At 39.5% G+C, this 25370-nt stretch overlaps 1 protein-coding gene across 16 annotated transcripts in view; it reads left to right on the forward strand.

The window, feature by feature from the left end:
- TRIP12 (thyroid hormone receptor interactor 12) overlaps positions 1-25370 on the forward strand; it is a 139455-nt gene that overhangs the window by 70015 nt on the left and 44070 nt on the right. For 13 of the 16 annotated variants that reach the window (XM_047084960.1, XM_047084963.1, XM_047084966.1 and 10 more), the window contains 9 exons: positions 571-676; positions 3889-4025; positions 9864-9947; positions 11027-11122; positions 20104-20252; positions 22813-22848; positions 22929-23024; positions 23922-24014; positions 24215-24376. In XM_047084960.1, the coding sequence (XP_046940916.1) occupies positions 571-676; positions 3889-4025; positions 9864-9947; positions 11027-11122; positions 20104-20252; positions 22813-22848; positions 22929-23024; positions 23922-24014; positions 24215-24376 (959 nt within the window). The remainder of the gene's footprint in view (positions 1-570; positions 677-3888; positions 4026-9863; positions 9948-11026; positions 11123-20103; positions 20253-22812; positions 22849-22928; positions 23025-23921; positions 24015-24214; positions 24377-25370) is intronic. The other 3 variants (XM_047084965.1, XM_047084975.1, XM_047084973.1) reach the window with 2 other exon arrangements.

Consider the following 25370-nt stretch of genomic DNA (forward strand, 5'->3'; position numbering starts at 1 on the left):
ATATTGGACATCCTAATAGCCTTCAGCTCCAGTGTATATTCCTTGTTGATGGGGTGGTGTAAAGAAAAGAAAGCATTTTGTGCTCTCGTAGTCTTAATTGGCGAACTTTATATAAACTAGGTGAAATGGGACAGTTTAAAGGCCATGTAATAAAGTGCTAATGAATGAGAATGAAATTTAGGCAATTTTTTCAATTTAGTAAAAACCTGAAATACGTAGTAAATGCGAAAAAGAAAATCTCTTGGCTTAGTTAGCGGAGCAGTACAGCTGTGATCAGAACATTTAAGGGGATAGGATGAGAGAAGAAGTACTGTCACTCGTGGGGTGGCATAGCTTGAGTCAAGGTTGGGCTTACGTGAGAAGGTTCTATCCTGACCAGGAGTGCGGCGTGTCCCATGTTAGCTTTGCCAGTATGAGTCAGGTAAGTAAAGGCCAACTGGGAAGGGACCCTGGTAGAGTGCTACAGAGGCCACGGAAGATGCTGCGGTCTTCTGACCTGAAGAGTTTTGTACTTTTTAATTTACGATAACTTTTAAAAACAAAAACTGATCTTGCATTTCACACGTATAGGTTTAAGAAAATCTACCAAGAAGCGCAGTGAATCCCCACCTGCTGAGCTCCCCAGTTTGAGGCGGAGCACACGCCAAAAGACCACGGGCTCCTGTGCTAGTGCCAGGTAACACATGGCGTTTTCCCGGTTTATGATCAGTTCATTGTCTTCTGTTCCACTCTGATCAAAATCTTTCCTTTTACAAGTTTTCAAAACTTACTGAAATTTCACTTGACATTTATTTGTCCTATGTAAATGAATTCTTCCCCAGTGTTTATATGTTTTTGCTAAGCTTTATTCATGCTAGTTTAAAAAACTTTTTTTAGGGGCGCCTGGGTGGCTCAGTCGGTTAAGTGGCCGACTTCGGCTCAGGTCATGATCTCGCGCTCCGTGAGTTTGAGCCCTGCGTCGGGCTCTGTGCTGACAGCTCAGAGCCTGGGGCCTGTTTCGGATTCTGTGTCTCCCTCTCTCTCTGACCCTCCCCCATTCATGCTCTCTCTCTGTCTCAAAAATAAATATACGTTTAAAAAAAAATTAAAAAAACGAACTTTTTTTAATGTTTATTTTTGAGAGACAGACCGCGTGTGAACGGGGGAGGGGCAGAGAGAGAGGGAGACACAGAATCTGAAGCAGGCTGCAGGCTCTGCACTGTCCACACAGAGCCTGACGTGGGGCTCGAATCCATGAGCCCCGCGAGATCAAGACCTGAGCCAAACTCAGGCGCATAATCAACTGAGCCACCCAGGCGCCCCTCGTGCTATTTTTTGACAACACTCTTAACCATCTGTCTTGTCTTCTGTTGCTACAACATTTTCACAGAGTTATTGCCAGTAGTTGGACTTGAGGCTGTTTTCAGAGTTCCAGTCGGCCAATAAATCTCTAATGAGCATCTTTATGCAGATTTAGGTTATTTTGTAAAGGTAGCTAAATTTCCCAGTAGTGTGATTAATGGATCAAAAGGGATGCCTGTTTTAATGGCTGTACCATTGCCTACTTAGTTTCTGAAAATGTGGGCACCACTGGAGTTGAATGGATCAGGGGGAGAGAGAGATGCTTCACTTTCACATGTAGGACGACACCTACCCCTGGAGGCCGGATGTAGGTTCTGCGTGTGTGCTTTTCAGGACTCCAGTCCCCGTTTCCCTCAGTTGCTGGATGGGATCTCATTTTCAGGAAATCCACTACCTTTGTGTGTGACACGGTGCGTTTTGTCACATGCTTTTGTTAACTGATTGAGAATCTGAAGTTAAAGTTAAAAAAAATTTCTTTTCTTACAGTTGCCTCACATTTTGGGGCGTGGTCAGTTGCTTAGATGCCCTTGCGAAGCTAATTATTCACTCTTTTATATGTAGTTTGTTCTTTCTACGAAGTGTGTCACGAAACGGTGGGGCAGAGGGTTTGAGTGTCCTTTTCCCCTACTGTCCCTCAGGTGAGCTAAAAGGGCTTAGCTCTTGTTTCCTCTCTGAGGTAAGAGACATTGACTGCTCTCAGTGCCGGGTCCAGTGGTGACGTAAGGAAACAGTGAGACTTGTTATAGGTCAGAAGAAAAGGATTTGTTCCACTTTAACTCTGTTTTTCCCCTTATTTTCTGCTTCTATCTGGATTATTTAATGTACTGGTTAAAATCTGTGGAGTTAGTGTACCTGTTGGCTTTTGAGGTTTCTTGGCCATAGTTTTCCAAGAACTCTTTTGAGAAAATGTCTCAGTTCCTCAAAGGGTTTGTCTTATTTTGGGCTAGATTTTGAATCCAGTTTTTACCCAGAGTTTATCATCTGAGAGGTAAACTGAATTCGCTGTGGTTGAAAATTAATTTTAGGTTGATGTGAAGTCAGGTAATCTAAGGGTCCCATCTTTGCTGCCTTCTGTTCATGACCGCTTTCTTAGAGCATGTCACGTTACTTACAGTTTACGTGCTTATGCTCTACACAAGCAAGCTAGCCACCTGCCTGGAGAGCTCTTCATCTCGAATTTTTTCTGAATTAGTTGAGATGCCTCTTGAATTTAGTGCTTTCATAGCCTGCTACGGGTGTGTCTTCATCTCTGTAGACCAGTGACTCTTTGAGGGCAGCCACCCAAGTGTTCAGCATGGCGTGTGTTACGGGGTTGGTGCAAATTGAATGTTAAATAGATGGATTAATTTGAATCCCACTAAGTGGTAGCTTGGTAAATTGGGTTTGCAGTGAACTGTTTCCGTGGAAGAGAAGATTGGCTAAGCAAATTCCCGTGTAGGGGGGATTACAGACTCTTCTAGCACTGTCTGGAGATTCAGAGCCTTCATTTCCATGTCACTTATGCCTGCTTGTTCTTTACTAGCCAGCATCGAATTCCACTGCAGATTGACTTTGGTCTAAAACATTTCCTTAGTGTCTTTCTTCATTTCCTAAGGTAGTTTGGAGGCTACATATTTAAACAGTACCAAGTTGTAATAACCTGGGGAAATCTTTTGTTTTTACCTAATTTGCTTACTGGTTTCTCTTTTAAAATAGAAAAAATTGTCATCAGTAAAATGTTACTTGCTTTATGAGAGATGATTGATTGATGTTCTGATGCATATTACACTGTTACTTAATCCGAAACCAGTGTCTTCCTCAGTGTCATCTGTATGTATTTATAAATATTAAATCTTCCTTCCTTCCTTCCTTCCTTCGAACATTTATTCATTTTTTAGAGAGGCAGAGAGAGAGGGAGACACAGAATCGGAAGCAGGCTCCAGGCTCTGATCTGTCAGCACAGGGCCTGATGCGGGGCTCGAACTCGCTGACCACGAGATCATGACCTGAGCTGAAGTCGGACGCTTAACTGACTGAACCACCCAGGCGCCCCTTTAATCCTTTATTTTAAAAGATGGAACTCTTGCTCATTATTGGGATAGTTATTTTTTGTTGATGGTTAAAGTTGTCTGGAACTTAGTGATGGGAATCCCTACCCGCCCCCAGCCCCGACCTTTTTGTCTTCCACTTTCCTTCCCCCTCATTGTCAAGTGTAAAGTCTGTATATTGATCCACTATTTAGCCTGGAAGTAGGGATCTATTTCAAATGGTTGAATTCTCTCAGCAGGAGTCACTTTTCCATTTGGTTGAAGTGTTTAAAAATCATTTTTGTCTGTAAAGATGACCACAGCTCATAGCGACACAAAAGCGTGTATTGTGAATGCGACGTAACTTGGAAGAATTTTAAATATACAAAGTCTTGGTTGTTACCCATAGTGATTTTCTGCAACAATTTTTATGTAAAAAGAAGAAACTGGCTTTGTGCTCCATGCATTGGAGCTTTGTGCTGTGTGGACATTGCTCCTGGTCACTGGTAGTGCCGCCTATGATGGCATCTTTCTGTTGCAGTCGGCGGGGCTCTGGCCTGGGCAAACGAGGAGCAGCTGAAGCTCGTCGACAGGAGAAAATGGCGGACCCTGAAAGCAACCAGGAGACAGTAAATTCTTCAGCTGCGCGGACAGACGAAACCCCCCAGGGAGCTGCAGGTAGATTGGCACTTCTCGCCCCGAGATGCGTTTATGTGTCTTACAGATTTATTTAGAGAGCAACTGCTCTGTAGGCATACCAAATAGAATGCAAGAGAGGGGACAGAAATATACTCGATGTTACCATCAAATAAGCTTTTGGTTCTCTTTGGCTTTACTTTATAGGTTTGGGTTTTTTTGATTAGTTGGATTCATTTGTTTTTTGGTTTGTTCGTTTGTTTTTGTTTTAATTCTTTTCCAAATCCAAGTTTGTGATGATTACATTCAAAAGGCTTTTAGGTAAGAGAAGTCACTCTCTGTTTAAGATTCTTCACTGGCCATGCGGACATACAATAGTTGCCCATTGTTTGTGTGAAAATTTGAGTTTATAATCAGAATGTAAGGATGTGGCTTAAATTGCTTCTTCGTATATGTGTAAATTTTGATGTAGAATATGTTGTAGCCTCTAAAAAGTAAGAAGTATTCAGTTTGGAAGGAACTTGAAGATTGCTATTTATGTTTTTATGGGCTTATTTTTATTCTTCTTGATACCTCAGCACAACAAAAATTAGGCTGCCCCCCACCCCTTTCAGCTTTAAATATGTATTGATCACCAATACGAATAGGAGACTAATAATTCAGAGGTTAATTGTGGATGACAGTTGTAAAATGTAGCTTGTTGTGAGCATTTTTCACTAACGGTAAGTACAGATGGAAAAATGTCACAGTCTATCATTATGAACTTGGGTATGATGAGTCCCTTATGTCCGAATGATACACATGGGCTTAGGTTTAGGTAAGGACTGACTTTAACAGAGCACTTCCACTTACTGTAACATTAGTATATGTGCTAGTTCTCTCTCATCCCTGTGGTGGAGCCTGTGTCCTAGTTTGCCAGGAAGCTTCGGGTTTGCCCGCAGCTATTCATGGTTTGTGCTTTTTGTCTCCGCTTTCTGTCCACCTTAACGTTTTTGCCACTGTCTTTCTTGCTTTTGTATGGTAAACGGAACCGTGAACTTGAAGCACTTCTTCTGGTAGGAGGGGACTTTTCTCACGTGCTTTTCTTTAGACTAGTTTTTCTGAAAGTTTAAATTTGAGGGAAAGTCCAGTCCATTGTAGTACAACTCGTTGAAACTCTTCATGCCACACGGGCTGTGCTTCCCAATGTCTTAGTGTTTATTTCGCATCTGCATATGGAAGTGGGGCAGTTCCCGTGCGGACAACACAGATGGCGCTGCTGAGCGTGGTGTTAAAGTGGACTCGTTACAGGAATTACCGTAGCCAGCGTTTATAAAGTTGTAGGCTGCTGTAGACAGGGTATTGAGAGCTCCATGTATATTCTTTTTTAATATTCAAAACAGTATGCTGAGGTGTGAGTGCTGTTACCCTAATTGTGGAAACGAGGAAAAACTGAGACACATGATAGTTGAGCTTGCCTGGAGGTGTGGGGCTCCCAAATCCAGGTTTTCAAAAATAAGGGCGCATTTGTAAAGGCTGTATCATTCTGCCTCCCCCATAGTCACGAGAGTTTGTTTAATCCGTACGGATATAATTGGAGGCCAGAGTGAGGAGGTGGTGTGTAAAAGTTTGATCCCTGGCATGTATACCTAAGAGGATAAAACCTTCAAGGGATTAGGTGGGTACGCCTGCCCCCCGAAGGCTTGTGTTCATTGTCGTTCTTACTTGCAATCACAGTGTGATCTAGGTGTTTTCCAAGTTTCTGTAAAAGATGCATGTGGCACGCTGACTGGTGTTTGAGCAGCACTAGTTAATTTTATTTTGGAAGCAGGATGCCTTATGGATCCTGCAGGAATACTTTCTCTGCCAGCTCACTACAGTAGTGCTGCGGAAAGAGGCAGATTCCTTATTAGCTTTAAGTCTTCAGTGCAATGTGCTGTAGTTTCTCAGTATGCAAAATTGGAATTCAAGGAAAAATAAAACCCTCTAAGTTAGCGCGGAATATAAATCCATGATGGTAACGTAGAGCATCTTTCGCGAAGCATCCGTTATCAGGAAGCTCTTAGACAGTTGGTAGAAGACGCCGTTTATTGGAAACATCTATTTTGAAATAATGTTTTTACTCATTTAAGGAGATTGGTTTAATCTCTTCAGTGTTTTTGGTGTGGTTTTTTATCCCCAGTGTTACTTATTTATAGAGATCCCATCTTTCTGATCTATTTTAATGAAATCAGTAAAATAAACTTACTTCTTTTTACACGTGTAGTAAGAAAACGTTGCTTCATCTTGGGCAAACTTGTTCATATCACCCTGACTTTGCCAGTGTTGTTGACTCTTAAGAACATTTGTTGACAACAGTGTGCCTGCTCGGTCACCTTGAAACATAACGTTCTATGGAGCACAACTTCTTGGCTCTTTGTCGAAGAGATGCCAGCTCTTGGAGTTGAAAGTTAAGTGTTCTCCATGCTTGCCCATGAGTTGGGGGGTCTCATTTTTGACTTTATCAGAACTGTGTACCTTTTCATAGTGCTGGTGAAGTCTTGCAAATACTAGAGACACCACAGTGAGAAATATTCTTCCTTACACCTGCAAAGCAACCAGATGGCAAGGAAAAATAGCCCATGTCCTGGCACCTGATTTTGCATTGAGAATCTTAATTTCACAAGAAATAAACAGGGTCATTTTGTAAAAAGAAAGCAACCCAGTTTTTTAAGTTTTTATCTTCCTAATTTTGTTTAGAATCACTAAAAGTTAGATTGCTTCCGTATCACCTGATACCAGGGCCTATAATAAGGCAGAATTACATTACTGACAGTGACTGTTTTGGTTCTTCTCAAAAGTTTTCATTACGCTCCAGAAAAACATCTTCCCGTTGCTTCTTGTACTTAGGTATCTGGTGAACCCTTGGAGGTTCCTGTCCAGTAAAATTGAACTCTGTCAGCTTTCTAATATTTTATCACTTCTTTCTGCATAAGAGGCTTTATCAGTTAAAGTGTAAAACCGTGGGGGTTCTGGGATAAATTTCTTGTGTTCTAATTTAAACAATATTTTTTCCATTGTTTTCGTTCAGCTGTGTATTAGAAACTGTCTTTCGAGGTGCTGTGAAGATGGGAGAGATAAGAGTAGATGGGGGAGATAACTGGTGTAAACGTCAGCAAAAAAAGATGGACATCTCTTACAATCTGGCATCACATTTTCTCTGCTTGATGGTCTTGTTTTTATATTTGTATCGGGAGAGATCTTGTGCATGTTGCCCAAGGAGGTTTGACGCCTCGACTAAAGAACTTTGTCATTGACTGTTGGTTGATGACACTTCCTTGCCTGCATGACTTTACAGACCCGCTACTCACAGACTGGTTATCTAACTTTGTGATTCTCACAGGGCACTTTAGTACCCTAATGCTTGATACTTGCCTTCAGTGGGCTGGCGAAGGATCTTTTTTCCTTTGGGTTCAGTGACTGATTTCTGTTAAAACAGGCCCTCCACTTCCATGAAAAATCAGAATATCCTTGCCTCTTCTTATGGTGACCCTCTAATACAGAAACTAAAAAAACCAGCATTACCTTCCCAAGTGAATTTTTGGGTTTTTTTTTTTCCTTAAAGGTGTGGTACCAGAATGTACATTAAAAAAATCTACCTCATGGGGCGCCTGGGTGGCTCAATCGGTTAAGCGTCCGACTTTGGCTCAGGTCATGATCTCGCGGTCTGTGAGTTTGAGCCCTGCGTTGGGCTCTGTGCTGACCGCTCGGAGCCTGAAGCCTGTTTCAGGGTCTGTGTCTCCCTCTCTCTCTGACCCTCCCCCATTCATGCTCTGTCTCTCTCTGTCTCAAAAATAAACATTAAAAAAAAAAATTAAAAAAAAAAATCATTTGTCAAAGCTTTTTGTTTGCTCTCCACATACTTGGAAAAGTTTAAAAGCAAGCATAAGCGTCACTTTAACAAATGAAGTCATAATTGGGACCTTACTAGCAGTATTTGTTGGGGCGCCTGGGTGGCTCAGTCAGTTAAGCGTCCCGACTTCGGCTCAGGTCACGATCTCACAGTTCGTGAGTTCGAGCCCCACACCAGGCTCCGTATTGACAGCTCAGAGCCCGGAGCCTGCTTCAGATTCTTTGTCTCCTTCTCTCTGCTCCTCTTCTGCTTATTTTCTCTCTCTCTCTCTCTCTCTCTCTCTCTCAAAAATAAAGAAACATTTAAAAAAATAAAAAAAAATGTAATAACAGTATTTGTTAACAAGATTTCTGTTGAATATGAAGAAGCAGCTGTACTGGAATAAAAAAATCAGTACTGCAGAATATATTCAGGGGGGCAATAGAATGCAGTACTTGAGAACAGCCTATGAAGAGTCAGACCACTTGTGCTCGCATCTGTGCTCCATCGTTAGCTGTCTGACCTCGGGCAAGTGCACTCCAAGTTACAAGGCCTTAGTTTGCTCACATGTGTGAAAAGCTCACGATACCCTCTTGTATGGTTGTGAGGAAACAGACACAGCCTGCGTATGGTGAGCATTTTATACATGCCATGTGTAGGTGGCATTAGAGAGTGTCGTTACTCTTTTTTCTTCATCCAAAGTATGCATTTTGTCAAGCTCTGATACGCTTTTATATTAGCGTTTCTGGTTCGCCTGTAACTATAAACCATGGGGTTGCTAACCTTTCTGGTGAAGGGCCAGACAGTTGATATTTTAGGCTTTATATCAGCTCTGTTGGAACTACCCAGCTCTGTGGTTATAGACTGAAAGCAGACACAGGCAACTTGTTAAAGAATGAGTTTGGTTGTGTTTTAATAAAATTTTATTGACGGAATGATGTGCTGGATCGAATTTGGCCCGTGGGCCGCAGTTTGAGAACTCTTGTTCTTAAATCACCCATTTTTTGATGAATTTTCTAAAAATCCCAGTGAAATCATAGAAGATACTTAATGAGGTGTGAAGAAAACTAAGAAAATCCACAGTTGGTGGCTGGTATGTTAGCATCTTTTCAGAAAAGCTCTGTAAATTCACATGTTATCTCTGTGCTTCTTTTAACAATCAGCAACATTGTTTTGGGCTGACCTGTCGTCATCTGGCAAGTGTGCAGGGCTTCGGGTATTGTGGATAATGCGGTCATAACATGGGTTAATTGTGTAGAAAAACTGCTTAAAGACTCAGCGGACATGGAGAGGAGGAACAGAACAACCGCTGGTTTTACAGGACTATGGTGTTTCATCAGGGCAGGTTCGTAACAGACTCCACCTCTCTGCTTAGACCGAATCATTGTTCAAGTTAGCTTTTTGGGGAGTAGAATCCTTCTAAATCTGAGCTCTTGTTTTTCTGCACTTGTTCTGACATCCTAGCTGTCCTCTCTTTTGTATTTCAGTGCTGGGCTGTTAGTTAATGTGTATCTTCAGTATTTGGTCCTGGAAATAAGCGTGTAATCTGCACATCCTTAAAACGTGTAAGGGATTGTGTTGAGGCTGCAGTCCAGAAGTAAGTTAGACCGAAGAAGACACTCATCTACGCGGAACATGTCCCCCAAATGTCAGTTTTGCTTTCTGTTCTGTTTGTGACTAATTGCCCAGCCATTAAATACCACAGTGGTTTTGGCAGTATGAACTTCGCGGACTTTTGGTAGGCGAGTTCAGGACAAGGCGTGAGGAATCTGTCAAAGCCGTGTATGAATGAGATGTAAAGGCTGTAGTTTTATGCTTCTTGAACACTAAGATAGTTGAGCCATCTTGTTCATAAAAGCTACAGGATGAAATCTAGAAGAACAGTTGAGTGTGCAGTGGGCAGACACATTTAATTGCCATGATTCACTATAGTCCGTAAAACTCTTTTTCTTTTTTTAAGATAAACCAGGCATAATAAGTGTGAATATTCCTCTCCTAACCCTCACCTTCTTTTTTCCCTCCCTTTGAAGCTTCTAGTTCTGTTGCAGGGGCTGTGGGCATGACCACCTCTGGGGAGAGTGAATCCGATGATTCCGAGATGGGACGATTACAAGGTAAAGACGGTTAATGAGCTTATAAGAAACAAGAAGCCATTACCAGATGCCACCTGTTACTTCTGTGCTTTGTTGAAATTAATTCAGATAAGCTCATTTAAACATAATCTAGCAATGCCTATACTTCCCCCCCCCCCCCAAAAGCTGCTTATTTAGTGATGATTTGGATTTGGAAGATGATCTGTCTCACTCTTTAGTTTTATTGTTTAAACAAAATCTTATATGTTTATTTTTTATGTTTTTAAATTGTTCTTTATTATGTTTGCTTGTGTAGCTGGTAATAAGAAAGATCTTGAAAAGGGAATAGTTGAGTATATTGCTGCATGGTGCCTGATAACATAATACATCCAGTGGGGTGCTTTTTGTGTTTGTTCTTTTGTGTTCTTGGTCAGCATTTAAAAATGAATGCGAAGTGTATACATAAACACAAGGTATTTTAATGTTGTGCTTTTGAAGAAGCAACCTTATATTATGTATACACTCTTTACAGGTGGACGGGTATGTATTTTTATTGTCTTCAGATAGTTGGTTTATATGCTAGATCCCCAGTGTGAGGCTTATAAGAAACATTTATAAATCACTTTCAGATCGCTTTTAAGTTCCTAAAGTAACTTTTACAGCAGTCTCTTTTTGACTAGAGGTCTTGTGAGCCCATTTTTTCTCTTCACGGACATTATAAAAATAATTTTTCATGTTTTTAGAGGATCTCATGACCAGTGTTTGATTGGTAGATAATATTACAGGGAAAACAACACAGGGGTACTTAACCTATAATTTTTTCAAAATAAATATGTACTCTGGGTTTTTCTTGGATCATTTGAGACAGTCCCCTCTGGCACTAATATTTAGTACCTCCATAAAACCTTAAGATGCCGTGGAGCGGCACATGGGTGTTGTAACTTATATATTAATATTTAAGAATGATCTTGAAAGTTTAAGGTACTTTCTCTTAAAGTTAGAAATGGGAAGTAACATTGTCTAAATCAGTTATGTGAGATGAATCAGTTGCTTGAAATTTTTAGGTAAGATCAACTGCATTCATAATTCAATTATTCCTCCCGCCTTTCTTTTTTCTTTAGCTTTGTTAGAGGCCAGGGGTCTTCCCCCTCATCTGTTTGGCCCTCTTGGTCCTCGGATGTCACAGCTTTTCCATAGAACAATTGGAAGCGGAGCTAGTAAGTGAATACTTTTGAATTTGCCCTCCCCCTCCAAAACCTTCAATAGTTGAGTGCTGTTTTTACTGTTTATGTATTGATGTAAAGAGGCTTTCATGTAAGGAGCTTTTCACGAATATTAACCTGTTTTTAAAAATAGGGTTTGTGCGCATTCTTGCCTTTAAACACATCAACACGAAGTTCTTCTGTACTTTTATTTTTTGTCAGAGAGAGACACGCACATACAAGTATGAGCAGGGGAGGGGCAGAGAGAGGGAGATACAGAATCAGAAGCAGGCTCCAGGCTCTGAGCTGTCAGCACAGAGCCCGACGTGGGGCTTGAACCCACAAACCGTGAGATCATGACCTGAGCTGGTGTTGGACGCTTAACTGACTGAGCCACCCAGGCGCCCCTTGTACTTTTATTTTTGATTACTGAATTGGAATCATTAGAAAACCATCCAGAGTTTATGGCAAGATTGGATCTTTGTTTAACTCTAGGATAGTAAAGAATCTCAAATGATTGCATTGATTATATTATAGCATCTGATTGCATGATTTGCATACGTTTGAATCTTGAATTTTTTTGTGGCATAATAAAATTTAATCCATGAGACAGTCAGTCATAGAGCTGAGCCTTAGAGAAAAGATTTCTCAGCAGAATTACGAGTCGCTCGACTCATTTAATCAAATTAACATATTATAATCCAGAGATCTTGTCATATATGGTAGACAAAACAGTGACTCTTGAAGTGGCAGTTTGTAACAAGAATAACTTTTGCATAATTACAAATCCAGTTAAATTCTTTTGGTATAGCATACTATCTTTAGCTTTCTTAAACAAAATTTGCATTTAAGCATTTTTTAATAACTCCATTGATAATGTTTTCCATAGAATCAGCAGGCTATTTTTAGACTTGTCTTGATTAACTTTAAAATTTCTGAAGTGTTAACTGAAACCTATTAACTCTGACCTTGCTAATAATATGTGCTCATAGAATTTTCCATCAAGTATTCTAAGGTGTTTTTTGTTTTGTTTTTTGTTTTTTAAACCTGATGCGCTGTGTGGACATATGCTCACATGTGTGTATTTATACTTAAGTCCTTTTCAAGTTTCTGGCCTTAGCCTTTGACAGGAAATTTAAGAAGCAGCTGGTATTTGGGTTTGGTGTGGTTTTGCTTTTGCTGCCCTGACACTCAGCTCTCAGATAATGTGCCCTTTTGCAAAGTTCTCACGAACTTCTGAGTGAGGATTTTGATTTAGTGTCATTTATTAGGTACTGGGATTGTCCTGAATCATAAACAGGATAATATACAGAGTTTTTCCCATATGGAGCTTCCATGCTAGAGGGTGACCCTGACAATGAGGAAGACAGCTGTCCTATAGAAAAATTTCAGATAGCATCAGTGCAGTGAAGGAAAACGGAACAAAACAAGGATGTAAGTCGGCTGGTGAGAGGATATCAGTAGGCTGGTTAGAGAAACCTTCTCCGAGGCAGGGTGAGTTTGTGGATCCTTAAGTGAGGAAGCCAGCCCCACACGGGTCTGAGGGGAGATGAAGTGCGCCACCAGAGGTGGGAATTAGCTTGGCATGTTGGAGACATAGCAGGAGGGGCCTGCGGAATGAGTTAAGCTGTAAAAGATGAAATCTATGAGGGGTAGATACTTGATAGGTCAGGTAGGGCTTGGCAGGCCTTGGGCCAGTGTGGGGTTTAACCCAGTACGTGCACTTAGGAACCACTGAAGGCCTTAGGAAAGGGGAAGGACATATTTATTACAGAAATGATCAAATACACCCCAAAGTTGAGGGTATAGTAGTAGACTAACCTCCATGAACCATGAACCCATCAACAATTACCAGTCCACAGCAACTGTTGTTTCAGTTACATCCTCAACCTTTCTCTCAAATCCTTTTTCAGGCAGTCCTAGGCACCATTTCATTTGCATGTCATTGAATTTGTAACTATAAGGACAAAAGTTTTTAGACAGTGTTGTGGTCCTGTGAAGAGGAATCATTACTTTTATTAAATGCCTGTTTAGAGTGCAAATGCTCTAGGCCTCTCAGAAATCCAGTTAAAATTTTTGTTTGAATCAGGACCAAAATGTGATCTGTACATTGCCATCAGTTAGTGTGTTTAAGTTCTTCTTCTTTGTCGTCTTTTTTTTTTTTCCCTCTGGAGAGAAATTTGATGCATTTATTTTGCCACTTCATTTATTTCTTAGAGAAGGCTAGGAAGAAAACATGTTGCAGGGCTGCCTGAGAGTATTAAGAGTAAAGTATCTCAAACCCATATTAAGGGTTGACCATTGCATATGAAATTAATGTGGGCCATAGATTAGAACCAGAGTAGAAAGAAGTGTTGTCCCCCCAGGCCTGTGACCCAGCTTCAGCACTGCCTACTCCACGGCCAGTCTTTGTCTTTACCCTTGCCCACATCCCTTCTCCCACATTGTTTGAAATGAATCCCAGACATTATATAATATTACCTATAAACATTTTATCATGTAGCTCAAGGTAATGCCCCTTAAAACACATACACACCCCCAGATTGTCGTTATCATACCCAAAAAATTAAACTAGTGATTCCTTTAATAATTACCGTCTGATGGGTGTCAAGTTTCCATCTGTTGAATATCATCAGTGTGTTTCTCTTTAAACTGGCAGTTGGATCCAGAGGATTTGTCAGATTCAAGTTTGATTCTTTCTTTAGTCCCTTGGTGGGGAAAGACTGCTGAAGTGGTAGTGGGTTCTAATACGAGGAGGTACCTTAAAGTCTGATTGTCTCTTCTGCCATCAAAACTCAGTGTCTAGATGACAGGGAGTATAAAATGATGGTACCTCACATCTGATGACCAGACTTCATTTATTAGAAGTAAAAGAGGTGATTTTTAAGTAGAAATCTATTAAGAGTATCTCCCTTCTATTCTGCTACACAGAAGAGTAACAGGAAAAGTAGTTGTCTCGCCTTTATTTACCAGTTTGGAAAGTAGTTGGTTTTTGCTTCCTCCAGAGTGCCATTGTGGTTTTAAATATCACTGTCAAGTGCAGACATGTTTTTAGACATTTCTGTGATTTTTACTGATTAAATTGTCATATTGGGCAATGGCGTCTTTTTTAGGTTGGCTTCTGAATCTTTTTGATTTGATCCCAGTAGTTTTTGTTAATTTCCTTCCTCTCTGATATGTCAGGCACCGCCCCCACCCCAAATATCTGAAATTAGGGATTTTTTTCAGAACACCCTGGTTTCTTTTACATGAAATAGTATTTAGAGCCCATTGCCTAGAGTCTAGGTATATTCGTTTATACCTGGGTGATCTTTGTTAATTGGATGCTTGTAATGAACAAACCTAGAAAATAATTGTATTTTATCTTTTAAAATAAAAATAAGGAGTTCCTACTTTTAATGCCAATTCAAATTTTAGGGCTGCAAGATTTTTATTTACCTTTATCGTGTATCTCCCATGCCACAAATTCCAGTTCCCAGTGATAATATCATAGTCCTCTGTTTACTTTCTCCTACAGTACAAACTTCAGTGTAACACCAAAAGTAATATGAATGAGAATGTTTTAATTTTTGAACGGTTTTTCTTATGGTGTTTGGGACTCACTTTGTGGTCAGGTTTTTGGATTTCAAAGTAATTTGAAATGATTGCTTCTATATTCAGGCTGCCACATTGGTTTGGTTCATTTGCTTTGTGTTGCTTTTAACTCTTAGAGATTGCTTTTAAATTTTAACTTCAATTTTATACTTATGGGATGTTCACATGCTTTAAAAAGTCAAATTATTAATAAATAAGGTATGTTTAGAGACGTCTTATCATCTTTTGCGATTCCCTTTGCCTTGCTTCCTCCTCCCACACAAATAACCTTTGTTAATTTTATGGCTTGTCCTTCTGTTATTTCCTTTAGAAAACAAAAACAAATTCATATTCTCTATTCCACACACGCGCTGCCTTTTTAAGATAAGAGTAGTAACCTTTATACGCTTTATGTTGCTCTTCACAATACTTTGGGGTTCACTTTCTATAGCTGCTGCATAGCGCTCCGCCGTGGGGCTGAAGTTTATTTAGCATGTCCTCTGTTGGACATTCAGGTCATTTCCAGTCTTCCTTGTATTGCAGTAGTAAAACACAGCTTTTGTATTTTTTCCTGCGTCATCTTTAGGATAGATTATTGTAAATCAGCCTTTTTTGAAGTTGTACCTTTTTGTATTTCTTTAACAAACAACGTGGTGTCATTTTTTTTTTCTTCCAACCTTTTAGGTATATATCCTCGTAGACCTCGGTTAGTGGTTACTGTAGAGATGTTAATGCGTGTCCTTGGTTTATTATAGCCAACCTTATATTGATACTTTACCACATCCCAGACAATGTAAGGAGTACAACACCTTTGCTCTTTTTACCTCCTGCCATCCTCTATGCTGTTGTTTTAATTTGTTATGCTTATACATGTGTTAGTAAACACAGTAAGACCTAAGTTTTGTTGTAGATCATCCATATTCCTTTGTCCACATACATTTTCAGTGCTCTTAATTCCCTCCTACAGTTCCTCTCTTCTAATCAGAATAGTTTCCCTTCAGCCTGAAGAACTTTTTTTGATGTGGTGAATGACTGCTAGTAATGAGTTTTCTCTGCTTTTGAGAAATCCTTGATTTGCCTTAATTTTGAAAATATATTTTCCCCAGCTATAAAATTCTCATTTAGCACTTTGTAATGTCTTTTGGTTTCCATAGTTGCTATTTAAAAGTCTTACTGGTGCCCTTTCGAGGCAATGTCTTTTTTCTTCTGGCTTTTAAGATTTGTTTTTTTCAAATTAGTATTAATTCTTAATAGTTTGTATTCAGCCTAGTGACTTATTTTTAATTTGCTTAGGTTTGACTGAGCATTTAGTCTGTGAGTTTGATACCTTTCATCAGTTTGGAAAATTCTTGGCCATTATCTCATGAAATAACTGCTTCTCTTATCTCATGATCTCTTCATATATTCCTCTTTCTTTCCTTCTGGGAGTATCAAGATCATACATGTTCAGACTTTGGGCTTCATCCAGCATGTTTCTCTGGCTCTATTTTACTTTATTAATTTTTTTCCCTTTTGTCCAGTTTGAAAACTTTCTATTGATCAGTTTTCAGATTTCACGAATTCTTTTTTCTGCTGAAATCTTTAATCTTTTGGTAAACCCACCAATGAGTTTTTAATTTCAGATACTTTCCACTTCTGGACAGATAACTTGATTTTGTTTTGTAGATTCTGGTTTTCTATTAAATGCTTTACATTCTTATTCATGTTGTCTATCATTGGTTATATTTGCAGTTTTGGTTATGTGTGTCATAAAATACTTTTCAAATTAGGGGCACCTGGGTGGCTCATCAGTTAAGGGCCCAACAGCAGCTCAGGTCAAGATTTCACGGTTCGTGAGTTCAAGCCTCATGTCATACTCTGTGCCGACAGCTCAGAGCGTGGAGCCTGCTTCAGATTCTGTGTCTCCCTTTCTCTGTTCTCCCCCGCTCATACTCTCTCTCTTTCTCAGAAATGAATTTAAAACATTAAAAAAGTTAAAAAAAAAAAAAACTTTTCAAATTCTAATGATGTTGGTCTGTTTCCATTTTTTTCTCTCTTGATTATCTGTCACATTTTCCTGCCTCTTCATGTGTCTAGTAGTTATTTATGTGCTAGACATTTTGTATAGAAGAACTGGAGAGACCCCAAGTGAGGTTTTCTACTGTAAAGGTTTCCCCTTTTCTGTATTTAAATATTAAGGGTCAGATGCTAATCAGTTTGTTCCCTTCAGGGCATTAGCTTGTTTTGACTAGAATTGCAATTTTTGTATGACTCGTTACACCTCTGGCTCATCCCTGTTTGTATGTTGTGACCCTCCCACGGTGTTGATTGAGAACCTTGCCGGTCTCTGTCGACTGAGACTTCATTCATTATGCAATTTGAAAATATTGTAGATGTCTTGGGGGGTAGGGCCTACTGACTGTACATATTTGAAGCAGGCCTCCTCCCTCTGTAGGGACTTTTGTCTTCTGGAGCACCATGAGAATGTACGAGGTTTTGTTCTGTCTTACCAAAACTTCTGATTCATCCCTAGCCCTCTTCACAGCTCTAGAACTGAGCACATGTCCGGTGGGACCAATGCAGTTGGAAACATCAGCTTCCTGTGACTCCCAGCAGTACTATGGGTTCTCTCCATCCATATCAGCAGTTGGCAAACTGCTGCCCAGTAGCCAAATTCAGCCTCCTGCTTGGTTTTATAGAGTCTGTGAACTAATAAAAATGATGTTTATATTTTTAAATGGCTGAAAAACTTTCAAAAGTAATATTTTCTGACACGTGAAAATTCAATGAAAATCAAATTCTAGTGTACGTAAAGTTTTATTGGAATACAGACAGCCATGCTTATCTGTTTACGTATTGTCTCTTTTTGCCTTTGTGCTCGGGTTGAATAGTTGCAGCAGAGACCGTATGGCTTCTAAAGCCGAAAATATTAATACCTGGCTCTTTATAAAAAATGTTTGCCTACCAACCCTGATCTGTGATGGTGGTTCTTAAAGTGTGCGTTTGTGGATTGCTGGCTGTTCCTGAAACCCTAACATTGAATCCATAGGCCAGAACTCTAGTAATAATTGCTGAGGTTTCGCCTCTTCTACTTTGTTTCACGTTTGAATTTTGTTGATGTTGATGGTGCAAAACCTGTGGTAGGTAAAAGTGTCGGTGCTTGATTGAAAGAATCAAAGCAGTGGCTCCAAACTGCACGAACAGTCACTGTAGTTTTCAATACCATAGGCTCCTAGTAAAATAACTCCATTTTTTTACGTGAGGATGCCCTTGCTAAGCAAAGTTATTAACTGTATTGTCTTTACCAGTAAGTACATGTCTTTTTAATAGTCTTTGTGAAAACTGGGGCCCATGTTCTCCACATTCTTCATCTCAAACAGTGTTGCCATAGATTGACAGTAGATGCAGAGGTGGTCATACCGCTGGTTTTGTTGTTGTTGCTAGTTTTGTTTTGTTTTGTTTTGTTCTTTTTGTAATCTTGACCTTTAAATGATTTGCAACAGAAAACGTAGTCATCTCTGAATTTTTTTGTTTTAGAAAGTATGGTGGTTTTCACACATTTTGTTTATATTAATATGTAATGATTTAACAAATAGTTAAAAATTTTCTCTTTTAATTCCAAACACATTTATAAATATCAGCAGATATAAACCACATAAACAAGAGTGCTTTGGGGCTCTTCAGCAATTTTTAAGAGTACAAAGAGGTTCTGAAACCAAAATTGATCAGAGCATAAACGATAGCTTTGGCTTTTTATTGTCATTTTTGGTTTGGTTTAGGGTGTTTTTAGGAACATCCTAAAGGTTCAGTGGTTATTGTTGATGATTTTGATCATGCTAACATCATCTATGTCCTAGACATCCAGTGTTGATAAGACATCTGTGTTGATAAGACATCCAGTGGCATGTGTCAGTTTTTCCTATTTTAGGTGGTTGTGCTATTAGTGTATACTTTTATGAGCTGTTTCATCCTTGAAAAGCAAATCTAGAAGCCACCGAGGATTCTTTTGTTTTCATTAGTTTACTTTCCATTCATTTGTTTGGCCTTTCACATTTCAACTCAGAAATGATTAGCCTGCTCTAACTGGAACTGACGTTATTTGGAAAAGTTTAAAGATGGCAAGCCATATGAATTTGACTTTCTTGCGGTCTGTTGTTGGATTGACTCTTAGTTATGTTAAAGTTATGTAGGCAGTAATAGTTGTCCAGTTCACTAGCCACAGTCTTACACGATAGAGAAAAATAAATCTTTCAAGGATCACCATGTGTCCCTTTGAAAGGCTGTGCCATCCAGGAAGATCACTGTAACTTAATTCAATTTTAAAGAAACTTTGGTTTTCATGTGAATTCCACATTCATTGGACAGTTTCCAAATGTGTGCCATTTCTAAGCCATTTCATTAATAATACAGGAGTGGAAAAATCCCATACACAAACAACTTGAAAAGGTATAGGAAGAGAAGGGGCCTGAAGTAGCATCAGTTATAATTTAGTTAGCATTAATCGAGTTAACCATGCTCACAAGTAGGAAGATGTTCGTGAAAATTTGAAACACACTTTATTTTTGAGTATGCTATCTAGTTCACTGACAAGTCTTTCTCTGTGGTGGCTGAATCTTAGTGTTTTTCAGTTGTTTGGGCAATGGATTTGAACCTTAAAAGTGAAAGTACTCTCTCGCACTCTGATGGCAGCATCTGCACTGGGAATGAGAGGAGGTGAAAAACCCAGTCTTTTCCTGTTTTTAGAACTACTTCATTCTCTGCAATCTCTTTCCTTAGATGCATTGCTCCGTTTGTCTTTATTTTCTTGCCCTCTGTTAACCTGGATTCCATTTATGCTGACCAGGTCTTTAGAGGTATGCGGCATTTCCTTTTAAGACAGGACATCGCACGGGCGCCTGGGTGGCTCCCTCGGTTAAGCGTCTGGCTCTTGATTCTGGCTCAGGTCATGATCTCGGGGTTTGTGGGATCAAGGCCCACGTCAGGCCTTGCTGTGCTGACAGCACGGAGTCGGCTTGGGATCTCTCTCTCTCCTTCTCTCTGCCCCTCCCCTGCTCGCTCGCTCACTCACTCTGTCTCTAAAAATAAATAAATAAACTTAACAGGTTTTATAAAAAAAATACATGTTAAAGGTAACAATTTATATTCATCTCACAGATACCATTTTTTTGTTTCAGCTAGTAAGAGCCAGTCAGCTTGTCTGATTTTAAAAGGAAAATTAAAAGACAAAAATCTGTAAATACCGTGAGATCACTTTAAGGTAGACTAAATCTGACTCATTTAATTCTGCCTTGAAGTATCACCACCCTGTGTTAGCGCTGGAATAGATCCAGCCTTTCATGGGGATCCAAAGAAGACAAGCAGCCAGCTACCACGTAGAGTCCCACCTTATGCCTAGGAACCGTTTCCTTGCATGTTTGAAAATGACGATTTTCTTTCCTGTGAAGGCTCTAAGGCCCAGCAGCTTCTGCAAGGACTGCAGGCGAGTGATGAAAGCCAGCAACTCCAGGCGGTTATCGAAATGTGTCAGTTATTGGTCATGGGAAATGAAGAGACGCTGGGAGGGTTTCCCGTCAAGAGTGTCGTTCCTGCTTTGGTAAGAGACTTCCCCCCTCTTTCTACCTTAGTTGTTCTCTGGATGCTACCGTGAAAGCACAATTAGTGTCATCGTGAATTTTAAAATACGGTAGAACTAAGAGCGGATTGTGGCTTCATGCTTAGAGATCTCGTGACTGATTGTAATAATGAATCAGTACATCTGCTAAACTACTTCTTTGTAAGTGGTTACCCATCTTTGATACGTAAATGACTGGTCTTCAGTTTCCAGTTGTTTGTCCCATCGGGTAGGACCTAGACTTACTGAGCCAAAATTGACACGCTTTCTCTTTTAAACTGGTGATACATACGCAGTACTAAACGGCTCGCTTATGGGCTGGCTTTGTGGGTCACAAAGGTTTCATGTTTGATAATTGTATGCAATGGCAGAGCATTCAAGCCAGAATACCACGTGAATCCTTCCAGGTTAGGTGTTACGTTAAGCAAAAATCAAAGAAACAAAACAAAAAAATCTTCTGGTGACTTTTCAACACGGTTGTGAGTTGATGTTTAAAATTTTATTAACATCTTCATCGCTTAAGCTTTTTAATGGAAAACAACAGGAAGAGAAATTGCCGCTACTAAATATGTGCCCCTGAGTCTTAAATAGTGGCTTGGTAGTTTTCTGAGTTCAAGATGAGAACACTTGGCTATAATTGAAAATTAAAATTTAAGTCGACTAAAAGACTAACATAAACATCATGAACACACTCAGCATATTTTACCTTGGAAGTTAAAAATAAGTATCATGTTAAGTCTTGTTGACGGAAATTTGGTTGATATGGGATCACCCCATTTGATCACATTATCAGATCGTGGGGGCAGTTGAATGAGCTCATTGAAACACAGGGTGACATGGTCTTTGTTTTGTCTGTTCTTGTTGGGTGGCTCCGCTCTGGCAGGGGTGATAAAGGATGGGCCAGTTTCTTTACCTTCTGCCACGAAGACCTCTGGGTAATGGACACTAGCATTTAAATATTACCAGTGCCATTCTGTTGAAGGCTGGAATGTTGATTTCTGAATGTGTAATGAAAGCAGTATTTATTTTTCTGTCTTTACATTTTGCCTCTGTTAATATTCACACTCACCCCACTCATTTCCCCGCTCGTTACAAAATAACCACAAAGAGCTAGGTTTATCTTATGTTACCTAAAATGCAGTTTTTATTAGTCGGATAAAGAGGCTATTAAATCTAGGCACAGATGTTGGCACATAATGTAATTTACTTAATTTCTTAGTTGTTGATTAGATTTGAGTGCTCAGTAGGCCTGCACAAGTCAGCTCTTGCTATTAATACTGACTGCTGTTAATGAATTGGCCAGATTTATCTTGTATCATAATTGAATATTGTGATTATATATCCATCCATCACCATTCACTTGTGTGACTGTAGTCATTTTTGGTGATGAGGAATCTATAGCAGTTTTTCCCAAACATGGTCTGTAAGGTTCATTCTACCTTAAGAATTGACGAACTTGTTTCTTTTCTTGTTAACGTTAACAACCCCTTTCAGTTTACAGTGGGTGTTTTAGATGACTGATTGTGGATGGTTTTGAGTGCCACTGAACCCCAAAATGGGGCATGTGTGTATGTGTTTGTGTGTGTGTTTTAACAAAAAGTTATCAGGTCCTTTAGTATGTGTGTATACCTTACCCAGCATAATTCAAAGCTGAGAAGGCACTCCTATGAAATGAATATTGTATTAGAATATCTCACGTCGATTATTAAATAATTTAATTGAAAGGTACTTTATAGCTTAAATTCTACACATTAAAAATTTTTCCATTTAGAACTAGAAGACCGTGACAGATTGCTTCCCCAAATAGGAAATTTCTTTGGTAGCTTTGGCTGCTTCAGGAGGATGGACAATTTACATATATACATATATACTTCTGTATAGGGGTATTCCCACCTTTGAAAAACATGGCTGAAATTTGCTTAAGGACGTTTCCACAAGAGAAAGTAAATAAAATATTTAGATTCTCTCCTGTATTTGTAGAATAATTACATTAACTTGGGTTTTAACTAGTGCATAATTTGTTTCTGATGTGATCAATTTTGTGTTTAGATTCTATACTACTGTGCATATTACAGCTGAGTTAAATGGTGTTTGGTTCAACTTGTAGAGAAGCTTATTTACAAGAGATGAAGCATTGGCCTTGACTCTGTACTGACAGCTGTTCACAAACATCAGTGCATTGCCGGTCTGTTTGTTGATGTATTAAGTATTTATTGATGCCTGGGATTCTGAAGGGGGGCTGGAGGTAACCAGAGTAGTTGATTATAGGTGACAAGAAAGCTTTCTTTTTGACCTGGATCATGAAAGGGGATGATCATCTAGCAGAGTTCCAAAGTGAGCTCTATAGTCTGTGAGTCATGCCATCCTTAATATAAATAATTTCTTGTGTGTGTGCTAGGTTTCATCGTGATGTTATTTTTGTATGATAAAAGTCTTGAACGATACTTTCCATTTCCGTTGACATAGAGGAAGAAACCGTTCTTCTAGGGCTTTCCTCTAAGAATATAGATAGCTTCTAACACTTTGTTATCTTTTTTAACAGATAACATTACTGCAGATGGAACATAATTTCGATATTGTAAGTATGTGGTATATTTTGAATATCCCAAATTTAAATGTTGGGTTCTCATTGAGTAAAAGTGCCTTCTTGTTTTCCAGATGAACCATGCTTGTCGAGCCTTAACATACATGATGGAAGCACTTCCTCGATCATCTGCTGTTGTCGTAGATGCAATTCCCGTCTTCTTAGAAAAGGTAATCCTGCTTTTGCTCAGCTCGTTCGGTAGCAGGTGTAGGGGAATCCAGTCGAGGACTCTTGACTTCTAAATTCTAAAGTGGTACATCACATTGTAAGGCCACCTTAAAGGACATTTTTTTAGTGTCTATTTTCTAGTCAAAGTATATTTTTTAGCCAAGATTCCAGAAAAATATTTTATGTTTAGCAGACCAGTAGTTTAAAGTTGATGCTAATAAAGCATTTCATAGAATCACTTCAGCTTTATAATTTTTAATGGAAGCAGTTTACCACATTACTATAAAATCTTTCAGAGAAGAACTTCAAGCACTTAATTAAAATAATCTCATTCTAGAAAATATCCCAATGAGGTTGATAGCTATTTATACCCTCATTTTACAGCTGAGAAGGCTGAGACAGACAAAGTGCCTTGTTCAAGGTCATAAAGTGAGTCAGTGGAGAAAGGAAATTTTTTCATGTGGCCTGTGGTAGGTTGTGTTTTTGGTCTGTTTTAAGGGCCTCTTTCTTTTTTAATGCATAATAAAATTTGCATTGTCTGATAACCTTGGAATAGGATATAAAGCGTAAAAGCTAACTTTTAAAATTTGTTACATAAAACCACCCATTTATTGTAAATCTGAAGATTTCAAGTCCTTTCATTGGGTTTAGCTTACTCTCTATGGAAAACCTATTTTTCTGTGTCCTAAAACAGAGCAAGGTAGTCGGAAGGAAACCATAGTGACTGTATGTTATAGCTTAAGCTCATAAATCACTGGTTTTCTATGGTGGGTTTCATGTCAGAGGCAGTATACAGATTGATGGAAATTAGAGAAAATAACTGTTTATTCGTGTAGAAGATAAGGGACTAGACAAGAGCTTGAATGATGGGCTTAAGTTACCTATTTTTATGTTCCCAGCTGCAGGTTATTCAGTGTATTGATGTAGCAGAGCAGGCCTTGACCGCCTTGGAGATGTTATCACGCAGACACAGTAAAGCCATTCTACAGGCGGTAGGTGTTGCCACCCAAGGACTGTATTTCGTTTCAAGGGGGATCTTAGATCCACATTTGTCCTAGCTCCTAGATTGCAATCTCTGTAAGGTACGCATGATGTTTCCAAAGTGATGTGTTAGACTTCTTCGTAGTTTTGTTTGTTTGTTTAGTTGCTGTTAGAGGGCATTTCTTCACTTGAACGGTTTTCTGTGTTTTAGGGTGGTTTGGCAGACTGCTTGCTGTATCTAGAGTTCTTCAGCATAAATGCCCAAAGAAATGCACTAGCGATCGCCGCCAATTGCTGCCAGAGTATCACGCCGGATGAATTTCATTTTGTGGCAGATTCCCTCCCGTTGCTCACCCAAAGGCTAACCCATCAGGTAAAACATGAATCTGTTTTGTGTGTCATAACATGTTTAATACTATGATCCATGTTTCTTTCCTCTGTGCTTTCCAGTCACGTACCACATTAGGTAGTGTTACACAATTTGGTGGACTTACCCAAATGACCAGCATTTCATATGCTTGATGTCTTCAGGTATTTTGACTTTAAGGGATGGAATGGTTATTTCAGCAAACATTGAGTGTTTCTTGTGTGATAAAATCAGAGTTTCCTTTCGGAGTGATCATCTCGCCTGTAAGGCATTGGGTTAGTCAGGAAAGACTAGGAAGTTATGGGCTCAGATCGGAGGTGAGAAGAGACTGTGTCCCAAATAGAAATGAGCTGGGAAAAAAAAATGCAGACTGTGGCTGTCTGAGGTTGGGGAAGAGCAGGAGCCATTATTTGGGAGATGGAAGTGGTGGGCCTGGTGATGGAGGATGAGAAGCAGGAGATCCTGGTGTGGAGGACCGTGAGTTAAGCTTCATTGTGGGGAAATCAAAAAAAATTTTTTTTTAATGCAAATCAATTTTTTTTTAATTCTTTTTAATGGTTGTTTATTTTTGACAGAGAGAGAGAGAGACAGAGCATGAGCAGGGGAGGGGCAGAGAGAGGGCGAGACACAGAATCTGAAGCAGGCTCCAGGCTCTGAGCTGTCAGCACAGAGCCCAACTAAGGGCATGAACCCACAGACCACGAGATCATGACCTGAGCCGAAGTCGGACGCTCAACCGACTGAGCCACCCAGGCGCCCCTGCAAACCAGTTTTTTTAAAGTGTTGTTGCTAAAATGATTTTTGGAAATGTGACTTTTAAGTCACCTTTACAAAATATGTTTAAAATCTTTTTGGGAAAATTAGGTAGAGAATATGCTAAATAAGGGCTTTATATAAGATAGATAAAATAATGATTGAGTCACTCTGAGATGTTTTGCTTCTAAGATGATCAAGACACAAATCGGGCCATTTGTTGTTTCTTTAATGTTAAAACTTAGGC

Source organism: Lynx rufus, unplaced genomic scaffold (genome assembly GCF_022079265.1).
Source record: "Lynx rufus isolate CCGP_SWC_20201006 ecotype Redwood Valley unplaced genomic scaffold, mLynRuf1.p SCAF_2, whole genome shotgun sequence".
NCBI classification, from domain to species: Eukaryota; Metazoa; Chordata; class Mammalia; order Carnivora; family Felidae; genus Lynx; species Lynx rufus.